The sequence below is a fragment of the Hemicordylus capensis genome, chromosome 1, assembly GCF_027244095.1.
Source record: "Hemicordylus capensis ecotype Gifberg chromosome 1, rHemCap1.1.pri, whole genome shotgun sequence".
Lineage (NCBI taxonomy): Eukaryota > Metazoa > Chordata > Lepidosauria > Squamata > Cordylidae > Hemicordylus > Hemicordylus capensis.
The window spans coordinates 387,332,314-387,351,790 of record NC_069657.1 but is presented as its reverse complement, the minus strand read 5'-3'; the positions used below and the strand labels follow the sequence as shown (position 1 = coordinate 387,351,790).

Here is a 19,477-nt window from a genome sequence, read left to right as displayed (position 1 = left end):
GGCATTCGAGAGGAAAATCTTGTTGCTTTTTAGTCCCCTGTGCCAAAAGGGCACTCACTCTTTTCTCCTCATTCATTTGGCTGTGTAGAGTTCTTTGACAACTTTTGTTAAAAAGTATTTAAAGTTGTAGCTTTTAAAATGTTGACTGGTTTAAACCATTGGCAATTTCAAGGGACAGGGTGCTTGTTATCTCTTTGTCATGCTCCAGAAGATGAATTTGACATTACACACAGTGTGCCAAATATGACAAATATTTATATACTGCTTTTATACACCATATTTATATATACCCTGCCCCCCAAACATCAAATTGAACATTTCATGAACATTATTTAGGAAAATGTGAAGGCTCCAACGGAAGCTGTATAATTTGTGTCTTTGCTTCATCTACTTCCATAACTACAGTATTCTAGCAATTGCTCTTTCTGCTGAAGACTTGCAGGCATTCCATATATTCTATTTCTGAAAACAGTTTGTAGCCTCTACTATCACCCACCTCATTACTTTCCCCCCGTGTGGACATGCTTGGCACCAAAATAATAGGAGGGAAGTGCCAGAGTGGGTCCCTAGGCAGCAGGGGTCTTCAATAAATATAGGAAAATCCTGCATTCAAGAAATCGCTCCCATTTACCTCCTCCAAATTCAAAAAACTGGCTCTACTAAGGTGTGAGATTTATTTGCCATATGCAGTTGCTTCTGCCACTACAAAATATTTCTGGCAGCAAATTTTAAAATTTAAATTGGATTAACTTTTTCTTAAAACAATTTGTAAAAAAGAACCTAGGTAAAATATATCATGGAAGAGTAGTCGTAACTTCTAATTATATGCTGTTAACAGTAATATATGGAGATGAGAGCTAACAGTGGTCTGATCAGGTTCTGATACAACTTAATAGGACCTGATCTCCTGTTCTGAAGATGGTTTACGTGCACACTGTCAAACCCTTTCCCCTCTCTCTAAATGTGCAAAGACAAAGAATGTCAACGAATAGGACAACGGACAGGAATAAAAACAAAAAGTGGGCAGAACACATTGATGCTGTCCTGAGGAAATATGGCCATTATGGCCACCTCTAGCCTCGGAAGCAAGATGCCTCTAAATACCAGTTGTAGGGAAGTAACAGCAAGAGAGAAAGGGCATGCCCTCAGCTCTTGCCTGTGGGCTTCTCAGAGGCATCTGGTGGGTCACTGTGAAACAGGATGCTGGACTAGATAGGCCTTGGGCCTTATCCAGCTGGGCTATTCTTTATGCTGAGAGTGGTCAGTTCAAGAAATACCTTTGCTGATGATGTTTTAAAAGAAGTCACATCAGTCAGTTGATGGAAGTCACTTAAACATTTGAATTTGGAGACCACTGAACTGATGATCCAGCTTTTAACAGCAATATCCTCTCCACCGGTGTAGAAAGGGTGTTTTCTTTCCTTTGTATTCATTCTAAATTGAAAGCAAACTAAAAGCAACCATCAAATGGACCATGTTGTAGTAATGGGGATCACAACAGGAGTAAGAAGAAAAAAATACCATGATCCAGCTCAGAGAAATCCTTGAGATCTCACTTGCCATTAGAAAGGGAACAAGTGAAAACGCACAACAAAATGCTGCAGTGTATTTGCTGCAACAGCAAACTGTGGTTTGATCAAATCAAGAAGTGAGGATTGTAGAGAAAACTATTATCGTGCAGTTCCGGTGAAACAGGAAGTGATGGAAGAAATCTGAATGTGTGATGCGAGTGCTCAAGAACTGAGACTTGGACGTGGACAGCAAAAGCATGGTTTGCCATTATATAGGAAATGAGCCATAGATTCTAAACCACCAATAAATTATGCATCAGAATTGAATGACTTACTTTGTCTTCGTAAGAGCTATCTTGCTGAACAAAACATTCATCGTATAGTTGAAGGGAATCAACCAAGTAGTTCTGAAATCTGTGTTAAAAGAGTTCCTTCCCATAGTACTGGCAGCACAACTTTGGCCCTCCAGCTGTTGCTGAACTACAACTCCCATAATCTCTATTGCCCACTCTGGATGGGGTTGATGGGAGTTGTAGTCCAATAACAGCTGGAGGGTCATAGTACAAGGCTTGACTATTCCCAGGTGCCAGCTTATGGTGCTTGAACCAGATGAGTGGATGTTACCAAGAGGAGGAGTGAGCAAACAAAGCATAATGGGTTGCTCCACCCTCCTCCTAGTTACACCGGTCCAACTGCCTGAGTCCAACAGATGCGACCTGGAGGAAGATGGAGCAAGCAAGGCAGGGTCAAGTAAGGTGGCTCTCCCCGCCCGCCCATGGAGCAGAGGGCATTGCTGTGAGTGAGTGGTTAGTCTGCCCCCCTGCTCCTGGAGCAGAGGGTTGGCTAGCTCATAGAGCCAAAGAAAACTTGTTGGCTTGCCATAATATACTCCCTTAGTTATGACTTGACTCTACCTTGTAATTCATGTAGTATTTCACTTTACATTTTGTATCTCTAATTGTGTATTACGGTGTGGATTTGAATAGTAGAACATGATGGATTTATTCAGTGAGATCACAAGGATTCCATTGAGCTAGATCAGCCCTCCCCCCGCCCTTACCCTTGTGATCCCCATTACTACAACATGGTCCATTTGATGATTGCTGGTCCATTTCTGAGCCCTTAATGTTTCCTACTCTGAAATTGCATGATGATTAGTTCTCTCTACAGTCATTACTTATCACTTAAAATAAACGTACAATATATAGAAATGGCAGTGGAAGGTCATTAGGCATTTTCTGTTGTTCCAGGATGTATTTTAGAATTTCGAGAGCAACATAGGCAGTAGAGCTGCTTGACAAGTTTTGAAGACTATTCTTATCACTTAGTCCTTATGGCTACAAAGATAAGGTACCAAACCACACAGGCCAAAAAGCTTATTTAAAATCTTTAGTTTTGCAGAAGGAGGCTCCCTTCTGTAAACATTTTCTGCTTACCTTTGAGCTTTCAAATGAAATAAACCTAAATTTTATTAAAAGCCACAGTTCTCAAAATTACTCTAGTTTCCCTACATGATATGGTAGAAGGCACTTGAGCATCTTGCTACAGCTTTACAAGGTTCTTTTCGAAGTCCTTTGGACAGTGTACTAGGTGCCATTGTAGAATCTTAAGTGGCGATAGATGCATGCTTCTCTCCCTCTTTTCTCTCTTCTCCATTTGTTGGGATGCCTGCAATCCTAAACATCCTTCTAGTGATTAAACTGCATTAACAGTGGGGCTTACTGCCAAGTAAACAGGCATACATTTATAGAGACCAGCAGCTACCCAAGACCTTAGGGTGCCAAATGCTGCCCTTATTGCTACTTCCTTGCTTTCTGCCCTCACTCAACCACCTTTTTGGTGGTGGTGGTAGCTGCTGTCTGACTTGGCATACCACTAGTTATGAAAAGGAGGAGGGAGTGGAAGAATCAATTTGGGAAGATACTCGAGCTAGTGTTTCCCCATCACTCTTCTCTCTTCTGCTCCCACCCTCTCCCTTTTCATAGCAAGAAAATCAGAGGCGGGGAGGGACTTGGAGCAGCTCTTTGCCAAGTGGTGGCAGTGCCACAGCTCAACAAAGAGCTCCTCTGATGAGGCAGGTGTGGAGGTGGCAGTGGACATCCTGCTGTAACTCTGATGATCTGGTGATGGAGGCAGCTGCTTCACTGCACCACATTAAAAGGCTTTTCCTGCTAGAGACAACAAAGCCTCTTAAGGACCTCCATGATTTTGGCCTCCAAAGACCAAGATGAAAATAGAGACTAGACATCAAACTTCTGGACATCTTGAGCCTCTGTGGGGGAGCAGGGGAAATATTTGCTCCGTGGGAAATGGGGAATTGGGAAATACTTCAATATATGCCGTACTTTTTCAAAAGTAAATATTTTAAGAACATAAAATGTATAATGTGTAATTTAAAATTTGTTTTTTAAAAAATTCAAGACAGTGGCTAACATCCAGACTGATGTCACGAGTGGAAGATGCACAGGTAGGGTGGGTGATTTTCAAATATGAAAATCTTGAAAATATGTCCCTGAGGATTGTGGAACTCTTAGGGGCATATTTTTGGAAGGCACAGGAAGCTGCTGTGGGAGATTAATTTTAGATTTAGTTGTGAGCAGATCTCTTACAGCTTACCATGTTCAAGGCAACCTGAACACAGCAGCAGACTGGCTGAGCCACTTCGACCTTCTCCTGGGAGAATGGCATCTCAACCCGAAAATGTTCCAACACATCATAGAATACTTTGGCATGCTGGCAGTAGATCTCCTTGCAACCCCAATGAACACACAAATACCTCGCTTCTTCACAAAGTTCCCATGCTATCAGGTGGAAGCGGTAGACGCGCTCTCCTCACAATGGCCAGAGGGACTTCTGTATGCATTTCCTCCCACTCCTCTCCTGGCATGTGTGCTACGCAGAGTCAAGATTCTGAGGGCACAGCTCATCCTAGTGGCCCCATTTTGGCCGAGGATACCATGTTTCACAGAACTCACCAACCTAGCCACTCAACTACATCTGATGCTCCCCGTCACACCAGATCTCCTTCAAGGTCCAGTACGGCACCCAGATCCAGGCTGGTTAAGGCTAGCCGTCTTGAAACTGAACGGCGCATCCTAGCCTCTGGCGATCGGAGACCCGGTCTACCCAGCCTCGTCCCGGCAGGTAGACCGGGCCTCCGGCGGAAGTTCTATCAGGAGTTCTATCGCACGCGCGCCCAAGGCCCCAGTTGGGCCGGGACTTTGCCGAGAGAGGAGCTCTGTTCGCGAGCTCCTCTCTTTTTTTCAAAACGATGTGGTGAGCACTCGGGGGGGGGGGGGGGGGGCGGGAGGGCGGCAGCACCTTACTAATTTTTGCCCCTAATCCGCTCGCGGGCGGGGGCGGCTGGTTTCCAGCGCCCCAATTACGCAGTAGAATACGGGCACTGGAGGGGGCAAAGAGGCGGGAGGGGTAAGCAAGCCCTCCCCGCCCTAAAAGAAAGGCCCCCCTTCGGTGCTGGTCCGGACTGCTCCAGACCATGCACATCCCTACCTTCCACGTTTACCAAACATTATAAGCTGGACACCTTCGCCTCGGCTCAAGCAGCTTTTGAGAGGCGAGTCCTCCAGCAGGTCCTTCCTGCACAATAAGCACTTGGCTCCCTCCCTGGTTGGACTTAGGGCTGTGGTATGTCCCCACACATGAAAGGCCCTTGTACCCCAGCAGCAGAGAGTGGAGCAGAGGCTCCTTCTATGCTGGTGTATACTGTCCAGGAACCAGGGGATAATTGACAAATTTTTACTTTTATCTGCAGTCCACAGTACACTGCTGGAGAACTTATTTCATAGTTGGTTTTCTTATTGTTGGCCACATTGGCCTAAAGTATGTCTGCAGTATTGTATTCAGCTTGTTTTTTGACATGTTGTTGTTCCTAGTTTCTACCTGGTTCCTAAGCTGTTGAAGTACCTATTGCTTCTTGGCCTAAAAACTGAGGGTTAGCTCCTCCCAGTCTCAAAAAGCTAAACTAATTAGCTTAGTCCTGCCTTCTGGAGTCACGTGTGATGACATAACCCTCATGTGAGATGCCCTTGGACCCAACAGCAAGCAGGAGCCTTCACGGTGAGTGACCAATGCTCTGCTCTCAAGAGACACTCGCTAGAGCTCATCTAGTGAGTAGCCAAAGAAGTGCCATTTCTGTGCTGCCCTTGGCTTTGTTTGCAGTGGAGGATCCAGCTCATTTTCACTTCCTGTCCCCTGTCCACTGCCTCATGTCTTGGTGAAGTCAGAGCAGTTCTTTGCTTTACATTCTTGATAGTCTTTCTTCCTGAATTTTGGATTAGTGTGCAAGCTGAGTACAAAGAATTGAGTGAGAGAGCTCTGAAAATACTGACTCCCTGTGCTTGAGCCTTTTGGAAGGACGGTATAAATTTTTTAATAATAAATAAATAAATAGAATGTGTGTGAACCAAAGTTATCAGCAGTTGCTGGTATAACAAGCAAATACCTAGTGAAAATAACTTGTAGCCCAAAATTAGATTAGCAGTCTCAAACACAAAGCTCCGGTTTGAAAAACTAAGTAGGAGCAAGCAAGCTTATAACTTATTTAAAAGGTAAATGTGCTTTATTTATCTCTGCCTAATCAAATTAATTGCTGACATCCTGACTGTGTATGTTCCTAACACCCATGAAGTGCTAGCCCTTGCGCTGGTCTGCTGAGCTTCCAAAGCATGAGCACTCTTCCACTCTTGTGCAAGAGCACAAATACTTTTCAGAGCTTACCTGCACTCCAGGAGCGCTTTGCTAGACGTGTTGTTTGGTTCTCAGCAACATGTTTCTGGTCTACACATCATTAGTCAGTGTGTCAGCCAGTAGTTTTAACTTGGCTGGAGTATCGTATAGCTTTATATATTTTAGGGGGTCACAGTATCAAAAAGTTTGCCAACTCCTGTGTTAGATGCATATAAAAATAAATTAGATTTATTGTATGAGATGTAAGACAAATGAATCTGTGGGGTAGTAAACTGCTGTCAAGTACATAGACTTTCTGAATCTCTTGTCATTTTAAGGCATATGAGAAATGGCGTGTTATACCTCTATAAATATTGGCACCACGGACTTGTGCAAGGTAAATCTTGTCAGACAAAATATGCCAAGTATGTTCACATAACTGGAACAGTCTGGGTTTGTATATTTTACTCGCTGTTCAACTCACTGTAGCCACTGAACATTGTGTCTGCTTGCTGCACAGCAAAATTGGCTTAATTTTTTTTAAAGGCTCGTAAGCCTGAATTCAGATTTTTTCTTTAAAAATTGTCAGTTTTCCCTCTCAGTTGCTTAGAATAATCATCCTCATTTTTACTTTACCTGTTCATTAAAAATATAGAGTTTCATTGCTTATTAAATACTCCTGAATAGGAAAATAATTTAGCCTCTCAAATTCATTCTGTGTTACTGAATCTCCATTCTATGTACATTAATTCTATGTATACCACATGTATTATAGCCAGCTTCTACTAGAATGGCAGTTCATGTTTTCCTCCCCTCTGTGGTTCTGGACTTCATCAGCTCAAGTATCTCTGTGTCAAATGTTGTTGTCTTGAATTAGCTGTCAAGTTAGAAATCAAAAACCCTTAGACACACAAGCTTATTTTCTTATCTAAGTGGAAGTTGATTTATAGCAGAATGCATTTTTAAAGAAAGCGATCCTCTAACCATCCCATTATGGTCAAACTAGATGTTGAAAATGAGACACTTGCAATTGGGCCTTACGTGCTTGGTTGGTTTTGTTTTGCTTTGCTTTTTTACTATATAGTAGTTGCTGGGGTTGTTTGATGAGAACTGCAGTATGGGGAGAAAGGGGTTTTTTAACCTGCCCCCTACCTTGTCTGGATTGAATCCCACTCTTAATTGCTTTTTGTCCATTCCATTTCCAGATACAGTGAATTATAGGCTTTAGCCCAGAATACTGATAAGGTTATTCATTGCATATTTTAAAGCTAAAATTTAAGAATGCTTGCTGTTAATAAATAACTACAAGATAGATGTGCTTCAGATAGCATGGAAAATAGAATGTGTAATGATCTGTCACGAAGAAGCCTAGCAGTCAAATATGCATAAAGGGTGATGAGGTGGTACTCCTTGACTGGGCAAACTAATAATACATTGTGACCTTCCACAAACACACAACTCAAGGTTTCATTCTGTAAGAACAAGAGTTGTGCACAACTGCATGTCCTCTTGGGGCAGGTATCCCCTAGTGCAAGGTGGGCATTGGGTAGCTTGGAAGCTACTCGTATCTCCTTGTCTGCTCTCCAGGCATTTAAGCTTTCTTCTCTCTCCCTTCCCTTTCAGCCAATACTGCAAATCTGACTGGGGACATGGCTATGCCATTTTAATCTCTCCCCCCACCAGGCACAAGCATTCAGGGTTGTGTTTGCTTTCCTGTTAATTTAAATCTCCCACAAAGCAGCCTCTCTGCAGCAATTTTTCCTGGGCGTTGATGTTAAAATCCTTTATCAATGTAAAGATTTTTGTACATGCTGCCTCCCCTCCCCTGGAAGGCTTATGTCTGCCCATCCCTTCTCTAGTAGTTGTATATAATTTTTTTCCTTAGTATGGGGAGGGCATCCTAATGTGACCGGTTATCAAACTCTGCATGCTCCAAGACAGGACCAATCAAAATTCAGGTCGATCATATGTATCCAGACAGCTGTCACTCATCCCCAGTTCCACTCCTGTCTCGCTCCGCAGACAGAGCTTGAGTATCGCTGTGAGGAAAAATTTCACAGCCTTTCTTTTTTATTTTAATAGTTTTTAATTTGGGATTTCCTCTGTTGAGGTCTCTCTTATTCGCGGTATGGAGCCTGCTTATATGGGGGATATGTTGAAGGGTTCCCTTTCGGAGGGCCCTTTCACAGAAGCCGCGATTGTTCCCTCGGTGGCAGGGACAGCGAGCTTGGGCCTAACGGCCATTGATAACAATATCAACTGGCTAGAGTTGAAGGCAATTCGATTAGCTCTTCTGCAGTTCCGCGATCTGTTGATAGGGAGACATGTTCTGATAAGGACAGACAACGTGACCGCAAAAGCTCACGTAAATCACCAGGGTGGCACAAGATCAAGGCCCCTCATGCAGGAATCAGACTTACTATTCGCATGGGCGGAAATTCACCTACACTCCGTGACGGCGGAACATCTGAGCGGCACGGAGAATCTACAAGCGGATTGGCTGAGCCGCCAAATGGTGGATCCAGCAGAGTGGGCCCTGCATCCGGAAGTCTTCAAGGAAATTTTCCACAGGTGGGTTCATCCACAGCTGGACCTCTTCGCGTCACAGGAAAATGCCAAACTACCAAGGTTTTTCGCAAGATATCTAACTCCTCATGCAGAAGAAGTGGATGCTCTCACGTCTCCCTGGCCGCGGGGATTACTTTATGCCTTTCCCCCGACTCCAATCCTGAGCTCCTTCCTAAGAAAGTTCCTATTAGAAGCAGCAGAAGTCGTTTTGATAGCTCCTTATTGGCCACGAAGACCCTGGTTTTCTGACCTCCTGAGTCTCTCAGTCCAACCGCTGTGGCCTCTCCCCCTAAGGAGAGATCTACTATCACAAGGACCTCTATGTCATCCAGATCTGGTCTGGCTATGCCTTCACGCATGGAGGTTGAGCGCATTACCCTAGATTCCAAGGGATATTCCCACCAGGTGCAAGACACTATCATAGCGTCAAGAAGGCCGTCCACTTAGCGCATTTATCAGGTTACCTTGTCAGCCTTTTGTTCCTGGGGGCGGAAGCAGGACTTTGTTCCATCCTTGGCAGGGGTTGCAGAGGTGCTGGGGTTCCTTCAAGCAGGTCTTGAGAAAGGTCTGCATCCCAGCACATTGAGGAGGCAAACTTCAGCCTTGTCCTCAGTGCTGGACTTAGCGGTGCCTGGTTCATCTTCCTTGCACCCTCATATTAGATGTTTTCTAAGGGGAGCGAGCAACTTGGCTCTGCCTCCCGTACATAGGTTTCCCTCCTGGGATTTGAATTTAGTTTTAAATGCTCTTACTAAGGCTCCGTTCGAGCCTCTTCATTCAGCTCCCTTGAGAATTTTGTCCTTTAAAGTATTGTTCCTTGTGGCCATCACCTCGGCACGAAGGGTTTCTGAACTAGCTGCCCTCTCCGTGCGTGATGAGCTATGCATTTTTCAAAAGGAGTGTGTTTTGAAGTTGGATCCCACCTTCTTACCCAAGGTTAATTCCATCTTTCATAGGAGCCAAGATTTAGTATTGCCCTCCTTCTGTCCTAGTCCTGCTCACCCTAAGGAGCATGCTTGGCATACTCTGGATGTGCGTAGGGCACTTAAATGGTATATTAAAAGATCCAAAACCTTTAGAAAGACGGATTCCCTTTTTGTTTCCTTTCAGCCATCTTCCCTAGGGACCAAGGCGTACAAGGTTTCCGTGGGTCGATGGATCAGAGCTGCCATATCGTTGGCTTATGAGTCTCTTCACCTGCCCATTCCTCGTGACATTACTGCCCATTCCACTCGCAGTGCCAGCACTTCTGCGGCCTTTTCAGCTTGCGCCCCCTTGGAAGAAATTTGCAAGGCGGCAACTTGGGCATCAGTGTCTCCCTTCATTAGGCATTACAAGATTCTGTCTTTTCACGCTGCTCAAGTGGCAATAGGAAGGACGGTATTGCAACAGGTTGTCTAATCATTCACTCCCGCCCTTGGGATTGCTTTGGTATGTCCTGTCACGTTAGGATGTCCTCCCTATACCAAGGAAAAAGAAACATTGGTAGACTTACCATGAAGGTTTCTTTTTCTGGGTATGGGGAGGGCATCCAGCCCTCCCGCAAATGTTTACGACGGATATTCAGGGAGGTAGGGTGACTCCCAGGGTTGCTTAGTTCTTTGCTGTCACTGTTTACTGTACAACTTCATCCCTTGTGGACTATTTTTTCTCTCCTTGCTCTCTGTATTTTCTGTGCTCAACAGTCCTGGAACTGGGGATGAGTGACAGCTGTCTGGATACATATGATCGACCTGAATTTTGATTGGTCCTGATAACACGTCACATTAGGATGCCCTCCCCATACCCAGAAAAAGAACCCTTCACGGTAAGTCTACCAATGTTTCTGTCTCTCTTTTCTATCTTGGAACTTCTCCAATAACTCAAGGTTGCATATGTGGGGTTATCCCATTGTGTCCTCCCAACAATCCAGTTACTGATCCAGTCTCATTCATGACCACTCAGTCAAGACTGTTCACTGAACTTTATGCTGAACAAGAATTTGAATTGAGAACTGTAACCACATTTCTTATACTAGCCACTATACTACACTGGCAGTCTAAAATTCTCGTACACTGTTTTAGTGGTAGAAATGTTCAAACTGTATAAATTCTTTCTTAGATTCTATAAGGCAGAAAAGGACTATGTGTAGAGACTTAAGTGTAAGGCAACGTATGTGGGCCCTGGAAAATATAGATTTTGTGTTTTTAATAAATAAATGCCAGAAAAGATCTGGATCGTGATCCATTACAGCCATAAGGATGGGTTCTGCACCTGTGTGGGACCATTCAGGCAGAGTTGACTAGCTCCTTGAAGAGCTTAGCCTCGCCCCTTGCACGTGCTGTGTTCCCTCAGTTTGGGTGAGCTAGAATTTTCTTCTCAGTTCCTTTCTGACCGCTATTGGTGGCGCAGTGGTAAAACTGCCGCCCTGTAACCAGAAGGTTACAAGTTCGATCCTGACCAGGGGCTCAAGGTTGACTCAGCCTTCCATCCTTCCGAGGTCGGTAAAATGAGTACCCAGAATGTTGGGGGCAATATGCTAAATCATTGTAAACCGCTTAGAGAGCTCCGGCTATAGAGCGGTATATAAATGTAAGTGCTATTGCTGCTATTGCTATTGCTATTGTGTTGACACCTTGGACAGTGAGCTCCTAGGACCCAGAACATTTTTCTGTTAGGAAAAAAAGTTAAAAGATTAGTTTACGTGTTACCACTTCAGACTGGACCAGACAATTGTTATTTTAATCCCTTAACTTTGACAAAAACAAATGAAAGTCTTATTCAGTTATGACTTTGGACTGGACTCGTCCTTCGTACATACACTTAAATATTTTAAATCTTTTATTTCCAAATCGCATAATGGATAAGAAAAAAACTTTGAAATGCTGCATTCACTGCAATGCTAAACTCCCGTCAGCGGATGATCATGACTTGTTTTTCCGCAGTTGTCTGATTTAATCCTAGATAGTGGGTTGTATTCCTGATCATGCCTCAGAGACAGGAACTAATTTTAAAGTTGTAGCTGATATCCAGTAGCTAGGAAGGCATTGCCCAATTCCCCAGTTCCTTCCTGTCTTGCCTCGGAGCAGCACGTTTCCAAAGAGCCCAGCATTTCTCAGGCTTGCTATTTTCCTTTCTTCTCCCCCTTCCCTTTATTCTCTGTGTGAGGGTGGGTAGGGAGTCTTTAGCTTTTTCTTTTGCAAAGTGAACTTTTTTCTTTCCAATTCGGCTGTTTACTTAGTATTTGCATTTTTACTTTTGCTTTCCCCCTGAGGCTCTTCACGCCTGCTTTTAGCCTGCATAATGGAACTGGCTCATGCCAGCGATTTGCTGAGAGGCTCTCTATTGGAGGGAAACCCTCCCGAACCTAACGAACGCCCCAGGGAAAAAGCCCGCGATGCGAGTAGTCACGGAGGGAAACTTCCTTTCTCTCCCCTACCTACTATGCTGGCTGGCACATCTACCTCTATTATTCCTCCCTTATCGGGAGGCACACTCCCAGCGGAAGTGGCCTCTGCTTTGCCCTGCAAGGCAGCCAAAAAGAGCAAGCTCCATGAGGAGGTAGACTTGGGCGCAGGAGAGGGCAATAAAGGAGAGTCAAATAAGTCCTCCAAAAAGCAGAAGGTGGCCCATGAGAAGCATAAGCGCCACAAAAAGAAAACTAAAGCGCCTGTGGCACGTTTGAGTGAGTGCTTGCTTTTGCAGGCTGTGTGCCAACAAAGATTGCCATGACGCCTTCCTCATGCCCTTCTTCAGGGGCAGGGCGGTTCATCTTCTACCATCACCAGGACGGGCGACCGGTGTACGCCCACGATACCTGATACTGGCAGCATCCCGGGGTAGGGGGAACCCGGTCTTCCGGCCATTCCCCCCGCATCCCAGCCAGCAACACCCATCTGTGCCAGCCCTATGCCTGTTCCAGTGGCAATTGGCCAAGAACAACCGCAGCAGCCAATACAAAATGTGAGTAAACCCCCTACTCCATCTGGGGCCCCACATGGCCAACCGGCCTCTGAGTTCGAATCATGGCTGTGGGAATTTATTAGATCTGAATTCTCTTCCCTACCAAGTGTGCCAATAAGAGAAAAGACCCAGACTTCCAAGCCTATTTTTCTTTCGTCTTCCCCGGGCTCCAGCCCCACCAGGGGAGTGATTCCGCCCAATGAGAAGGGGCTTTTCCTTCCAAGGCCACCTAGACGTCGCATTCCTAAGAGACCTGCCTTTCCAGTGTCCTCTACTTCATCTGAGGGGGGCCCTCTTCCTCCACCTCCCAAGAAACGCCCTCCTTCCTCTGACCCCATTCCTGCATCTCTACCCCACCCTTCCATCCCAGTCCCTATACAGCCTTCCCAACCTCAACACCCTCCTTCCTCTGACTTCTCCACAGAGGAAGGAGAGCTTTCACAGGAAGAGTCTCCTTCTCAGCAGACCTCCTCCTCCTTCAGGCTCTTCCAGCTGGCAGATTTTGAGGTGTTGCTAGCAAAGGCACGCTGGGCCATCAAGGATGTTTCCCCTGAATCTGTTGCTTCCACTCAACCTGGGCTTGACCAAGTAGTCTTTCCTTCCACTTCCACTTCAGCCCCCCCCCTCATCCCCTTCCCTCCTCTGTTCAGGGACACCATGATGGTGGAATGGAAGGTTCCTTTTGCTCCTAAACCTACCTCTGCCATGCCTAAAAGATTTTATGCTCTGCCTGGTGATGTTATGTCCCTGTTGGTTTCCCCAGCAGTAGATGGTCCAGTGGCCCAACTGGTCTCAGGAACAGTCATGAACAAGGATGGGGATGAACAATTGAAGATTCCGGAAGACAAAAAATGTGACTTCTTACTTTGCAAGGTTCATGAGGGTTCGGCTACGGTTATTAAGGCGGCCACCGCCAACTCTGTTTTTGCTCAGGCGTCAGTGCTATGGGCTAAGGAGTTGATCCAGCTGGAACCAGTCTTGGTCGAAACCAGGGAAAAGAAAAAAGCTATGCCGGTGTCGCGTAGAGAATACTCCCGACTAGGTAGATTTGCTCAAAACACTTTTCGCCCCTATAGGTCATATCAGAGATCATCTTACTACTGCTCCAGAGACTCTCGCCAATACGGTGGCAAATACAGAACCCCCTGGCGACAGCAAGGTCAACAGTAGCGTTTCAGAGGGAGCAACAGAAACCAGGCTCCCAGACAGCCCTTCAGACCCGGTTTTGCACAGGGCAGGAAACAATGACTCCTTCCTGTTGGAGGCCGGCTCAGTTTCTTTTCTACAGCTTGGAGCCAATCAACTTCGGATTCATGGGTGCTCGACACTGTCTCCTGAGGCCTCTGTCTGGAATTCTCCTCCCTTCCCAACGACTCTTACACTCCCACTCCTTCCTCCTCGAATCTGACGAAAATGCGGCGGATGTGTCTAGCGATTCAGCATCTACTTCAGATACATGCCGTCGAACAGGTTCCCATGGAGGAGCTTTTTCAAGGAGTGTATTCTCTGCTGTTCCTAGTACCAAAAAATGATGGCTCATGGAGAGCAGTCTTGGATCTCAAGCGACTAAACCGCTTCATCCGAAAGAGGTCCTTCAGGATGGAATCCCTCCGCTCCATCAAGGAGGCAGTAAGGGAAGGGGAGTTTCTGGCTTCCATAGATTTGTCGGAGGCCTACCTCCACATCCCCATTCACCCAGAATTTCGCAAGTTTCTCTGGTTCCAGTTCCTCAACCGTCACTTTCAATACAAGGCGATGCTCTTCGGGCTATCGTCAGCCCCAAGGGTATTCACCAAGGTCATGGTAGCTCTCATAGCCAGGATGCGGATAGAGGCCCTCCATGTGCATCCCTATTTGGATGACTTGCTGATCCACTCCCCTTTTCTTCATCAAGCCTGCCAGGACACTCAGAAGACCATCCTGCTCCTGGAATCCCACGGTTCCATAGTCAACACTTGGAAGAGTCACCTCACCCCGTCACAGTAACTACAACACTTGGCAGTCCAATTCGACACCCATCAGGGAGTAATCTCATTGTCGGCGGAACGTTGCCTCAAGATGGCAGCCCTAATCCAACCACTTCTGACCAGACCACAGATGGATGTCGCCCTCCTGGCGCAGCTTCTGGGCTCAATGATCTCTTGCCTGGAGTCCAACCCTTGGGCACGGTGGCATTCCTGCCCCCTGCAGTGGCTGCTACTCCACTTTCAGGAGCAGATAGCCAACAGGACCCACACGAAAATCACAATTCCCTTGCAGGTCCTACTATCGCTACGCTGGTGAATCTCTCCTGCCATCCATCAGGGCCTGTCGTTCTCAGCTCTACACAGGACTGTAGTAACCACGGATGCCAGCCTGACTGGTTGGGGAGGTCTTTGTCAGCTATAGCTTGCCCAGGGAACGTGGTTGCACGAAGAGAAGTCATTGAACATCAATCTGTTGGAACTGCGGGCCATCCCCCTCTCCCTACTCCAGTTCCTCCCACTGCTTCGGGATCAGCGTGTGTTAGTCCGCACGGACAACGTGGCCGCAAAGGCATACGTCGCAAATCAGGGAGGCACCAAGTCCTGCGCCATGGTGAAAGAAGTGTCTCTCCTGTTCACATGGGCAGAGAAACATCTCGCCTCTATTGCAGCCGAATACCTCAGCGGCACAACCAACCTGGAAGTGGACTGGCTCAGTCGCCAGAGGGTGTATCCGGCAGAGTGGACCCTACACCAGGAGGTTTTCCAACAGATCACGGAGGTCTTCGGAGTCCCAGTCGTGGATCTCTTTGCCTCCCAGACCAATCACCAAAGACCCAGATTCTTCACCAGATTCCAATGCCCGTTAGCAGAGGATATCGACGCTCTCACGGCTCCTTGGCCTCCAGGTCTCCTGTACGCCTTCCCGCCAACCGCCATCATAGGCAGGGTTCTTCAGAAGATGATCCTAGAAGGAGCAAACCTGATTCTGATTGCTCCTCGGTGGCCCAGGAGGCTGTGGTTTTCAGACCTCGTATCTCTATCCATCTCGGACCCGAGGCCTCTTCCCCAATGCCAGGACCTGTTACATCAGGGACCCGTGCTCCATCCGGACCCGGAATGGCTCCAACTGTGTGCGTGGAGGTTGAGCGCTCCCACCTAAGACGCGCCGGTTACACCAAGGCAGTGCAGGATACCATCTTGGCCTCCAGAAGACCATCTACTACTAGAATTTATCAAGCCACCTGGTCAGCCTTCTCTAGGTGGGCATGCAGGAAACACCTGTCCCCTACCGCAGCGGACATACCTGAAGTTCTCTCATTTCTGCAAGAAGGTCTAAGGATGGGTCTCCGGCCCCACACACTGCGCAGGCAGGTTTCGGCACTATCGTCCATCTTAGACCTGTCCACTCAGGGCTCTCAGCTTCTTCATCCTCACCTGAGTCATTTTCTCTGAGGGGCAGTCAACCTAGGCCCTCCTCCGGTTCATAGGTTTCCCTCCTGGGACCTTAACAAGGTCCTCAATGCCCTTAATCGACCTCCTTTCGAACCTCTTTCCTCCTTTCCTCTGAAGATCCTCTCGTATAAAGTGCTTTTCCTGGTGGCTGTTACATCTGTGCGACGAGTATCTGAACTAGGGGCCCTGTCAGCACGCAAAGAGCTTTGCATGTTCAATGAAGATGAAGTAATTCTCCGTCTCGACCCAACCTTCATCCCGAAGATCAATTCTTCCTTCCACAGGTCGCAGGAGGTGGTGCTCCCGTCCTTTTGTCCTAAACCTTCTCATCCCAAGGAGAAACTTTGGCACACTCTGGATGTGCGCAGGGCTCTCCGTATATACCTGCAACGTACCAGACCTCATCGTGGCTTGGATGCATTCTTCATATCTTTTCATTCTACTTCCCTGGGCTACAAGGTGTCAAAGTCTACTTTAGCGAAATGGATCAAAGCCACCATCTGCCTGGCCTACCAGTCTCTTCATCTTCCGGTTCCGGGGGCATCACTGCCCACTCTACGCGCAGTGCCAGCACTTCAGCGGCCTTCTCGGCCAATGCGCCCCTTCAGGTCATCTGTAAGGCAGCCACATGGTCTTCTGTCTCCCCATTCATCAAGCACTACAAGGTAGCTTCGTTCCATTCTGCAGGGGCTCACCCGACTCCACAAGTTCTTCAGCAGGTGGTCTGATTGTCCGCCTTCCCTCCCTAGGTTCTCCGCAGGCTTCGGCATGTCCCACTATCTAGGATTGAATCAGACAACTGCGGAAAAAGAAACATTGGTCCTACCTGTGAAGGGTTCTTTTTTGCAGTGTCTGATTTAATCCGGCCCTCCCGTGGACGCTTGACCTTCTTGGGTTAGACTTGGGCACAGTTGTGGGAGGTGGCGACTCCCAGGGTGAGCAGAACCTATCCTGTTTGGTTCATTCACTGTACTTTTTTACTATGATATTTTCTAACTCTCTTTTCTATTGGAATGTTTTTTCTGCTTTTGCTCTTCTCTGTAGCTACTAGTTCATTCTTTCAGCTTGCGGAATCCGGGCTCGACAGTCTGGAACTGGGGAATTGGGCAATGCTTTCCTAGCTACCGGATATCAGCTACAACTTTAAAATTACTTCCTGTCTCTGAGGCATGATCAGGAATACAACCCACTATCTAGGATTAAATCAGACACTGCAAAAAAGGAACCCTTCACAGGTAGGACCAATGTTTCTTTTTACTTTGTTTGGGTGGAGAGCGCAACACCTCCACCTGTTAGATCTGTTTAGCTTTCTTTCACCAAATGAGAAAGAACAGAGTGCTACAACTGAGGGCAGCTTTTTATGATGAAGCGCTTTGCCCTGGCACCAATACCAAAATCTCCCGTGCCCTCGACATCACGTATGATGTTGAAGTCAGCATCGCACACAGTGCCAAAGCTGGTGTTGGGGACTGCCACTGCGAAGTCTAAATCCTCGACCCAGACTTCTGTGGCAATTCCTACCAAGATGTTTATGGCACCGAAGCCTCCGATGCCGAAGGGCAGCCTCTGCACAAGAAGCACCAGGAGAAGAGTTTGAAGACCTCCACTGAGACTACATCCCATGCTATTCTTCCTCTAGCGCTCCAGTCAGTGTTCATGATGCCTTGGTCTCATCCTGCCACCCCTGATGTCATGATCCTGGACCGTCCATCCCTCACGGATTGACACTGAGCTTTGACATCCACGTTGACATCGAGGGTGATACCGACTAGGACATCCTCCACTCAATATTGAGAGCGTTCCCTTTCACCAGCCTCAATGCCGAAGCAATCACCTTCTGCAGGGGCTCACCCGACTCCACACGTTTCTCGTCCTTGGCCAGTTTCCTTTAGCATCGATGTCAAGGATGATGGCATGGAAGCCAGCTGGGATCAGGTGATGCTCAGCGATTATTGAACTTACTTGACTTGAGCGAAAACACACCTTCAAGTTCCACCTTTTATGTGTGTTTGATCCACAGGCTCGATGCCAAAGACGACTTGGGGCTTTGATATCGGCCTTTTAACCTTTCCATACAGCGAGCCGACTGTTGACACCACAGCCTACAAGCCCACACGTCTGGAGGGCAGCCAGAGAACATGTAACCACTCAAGATTTACTTCCTGAAGAGGGCAGTGGAGACGCAGCATACCTTAGTTCCCCAGGACTTCCTTCAGACTACCAGGATTACAAATTTTGGAAGGCTTGATGTCATTTGTTGACATCGATGGTTCCAATGGGACCATCACTCCTCCTCTGGAATTGCCTACCCCAATCACATCACTCATCTTGACATTGACTCAAGTCACCCTGTTGCCGATGCTGACTCTGGTTCTGACTGCGATATCGACGCAGGTTTCCCTCCAATTCTAGAAATGGACACAGTACCGAAGGGTCCAGTCTTACTTTCCTGCATGTCCACTCAGACCACGGAGATGTCTTGACCTCGACCCCTTAAAAAACAACCAACCCAAACTACAGTTCTTAACATGACTTCCTCCACCACTCAAACGGTGTCTAAAAAGAAGGTCCCTGCTCCTTCTGAACCTCACACTGTGATACTGACGGAGGATTATGATGCTGACTCTTCCACTTCTTCAACTTCGAGTTCATCCGATCATCCTGATGATCCGACTCTCAAGGTGATATCCTCCAACGTTTCTCTAAATGAAGAAATGCAGTTGTACCACTGACAGATCTCTGAAATGACATTGGCACTTGGATTGGAACTAAAAAAGCAAGCTCTCGACGTAGAGGATCCAGTTTGCAAGTTCCTCAGCTCCACAGCTTCATCCTAGCTGGTACATCTTCCCATTCTGCCGGTTATATCCACGGCAGCCAAATCTTCATGGCAAACCCTTCAAACTTTGGCTCCGCCCTCAGTGTCTGGATAATTTGTATAGAATTCAGGAAGACGAGGATGATTTCCTCTTGAAACACCCCCCCCCCCCACTCAACTGTGGTAGATTGCCAGATGTAGAGGAGGATGTGCAGACGACACACTATCCTAGGGGACAAAGAGGGTAGCAAGTTAGATTTCTAAGGATGAAAAAATTGTTCCACGTCTTGTCTGGTGGTAAAAATCGCTAATTATATGGCCTGCTTTACCAAATATACACACTCCCTTTGGGATGCTCTCTTCCAACAACAAGCTGACCTTTCGCTGGAGGAGTTCTTGGCAAAGTTTAATGACATACATATGAGAGTGACACTTCTCACTCGCCAACAGTTGGCCAATGCCGAGCACTCAGCAGAGACAGTCTTGAACTCTAGCAGGGTATATTGCACTGAGGAGGCATGCCTGGCTACGTT

General features: G+C 46.9%; 1 protein-coding gene across 3 annotated transcripts in view; it reads left to right on the top strand.

Moving 5' to 3' along the window:
* The window catches only part of ADSS2 (adenylosuccinate synthase 2), a 58,471-nt gene that overhangs the window by 7,241 nt on the left and 31,753 nt on the right, over nt 1-19,477 (top strand). The window contains exon 1 of one of the 3 annotated variants that reach the window (XM_053301949.1): nt 2,223-2,306. The exons of the other annotated variants lie outside the window; for them this stretch is intronic. Coding sequence (XP_053157924.1) covers nt 2,238-2,306 — 69 coding nt within the window. The 5' untranslated portion in view covers nt 2,223-2,237. Of the gene's footprint in view, nt 1-2,222; nt 2,307-19,477 lie in introns of those variants that run through there. 3 annotated transcript variants of the gene reach the window in all.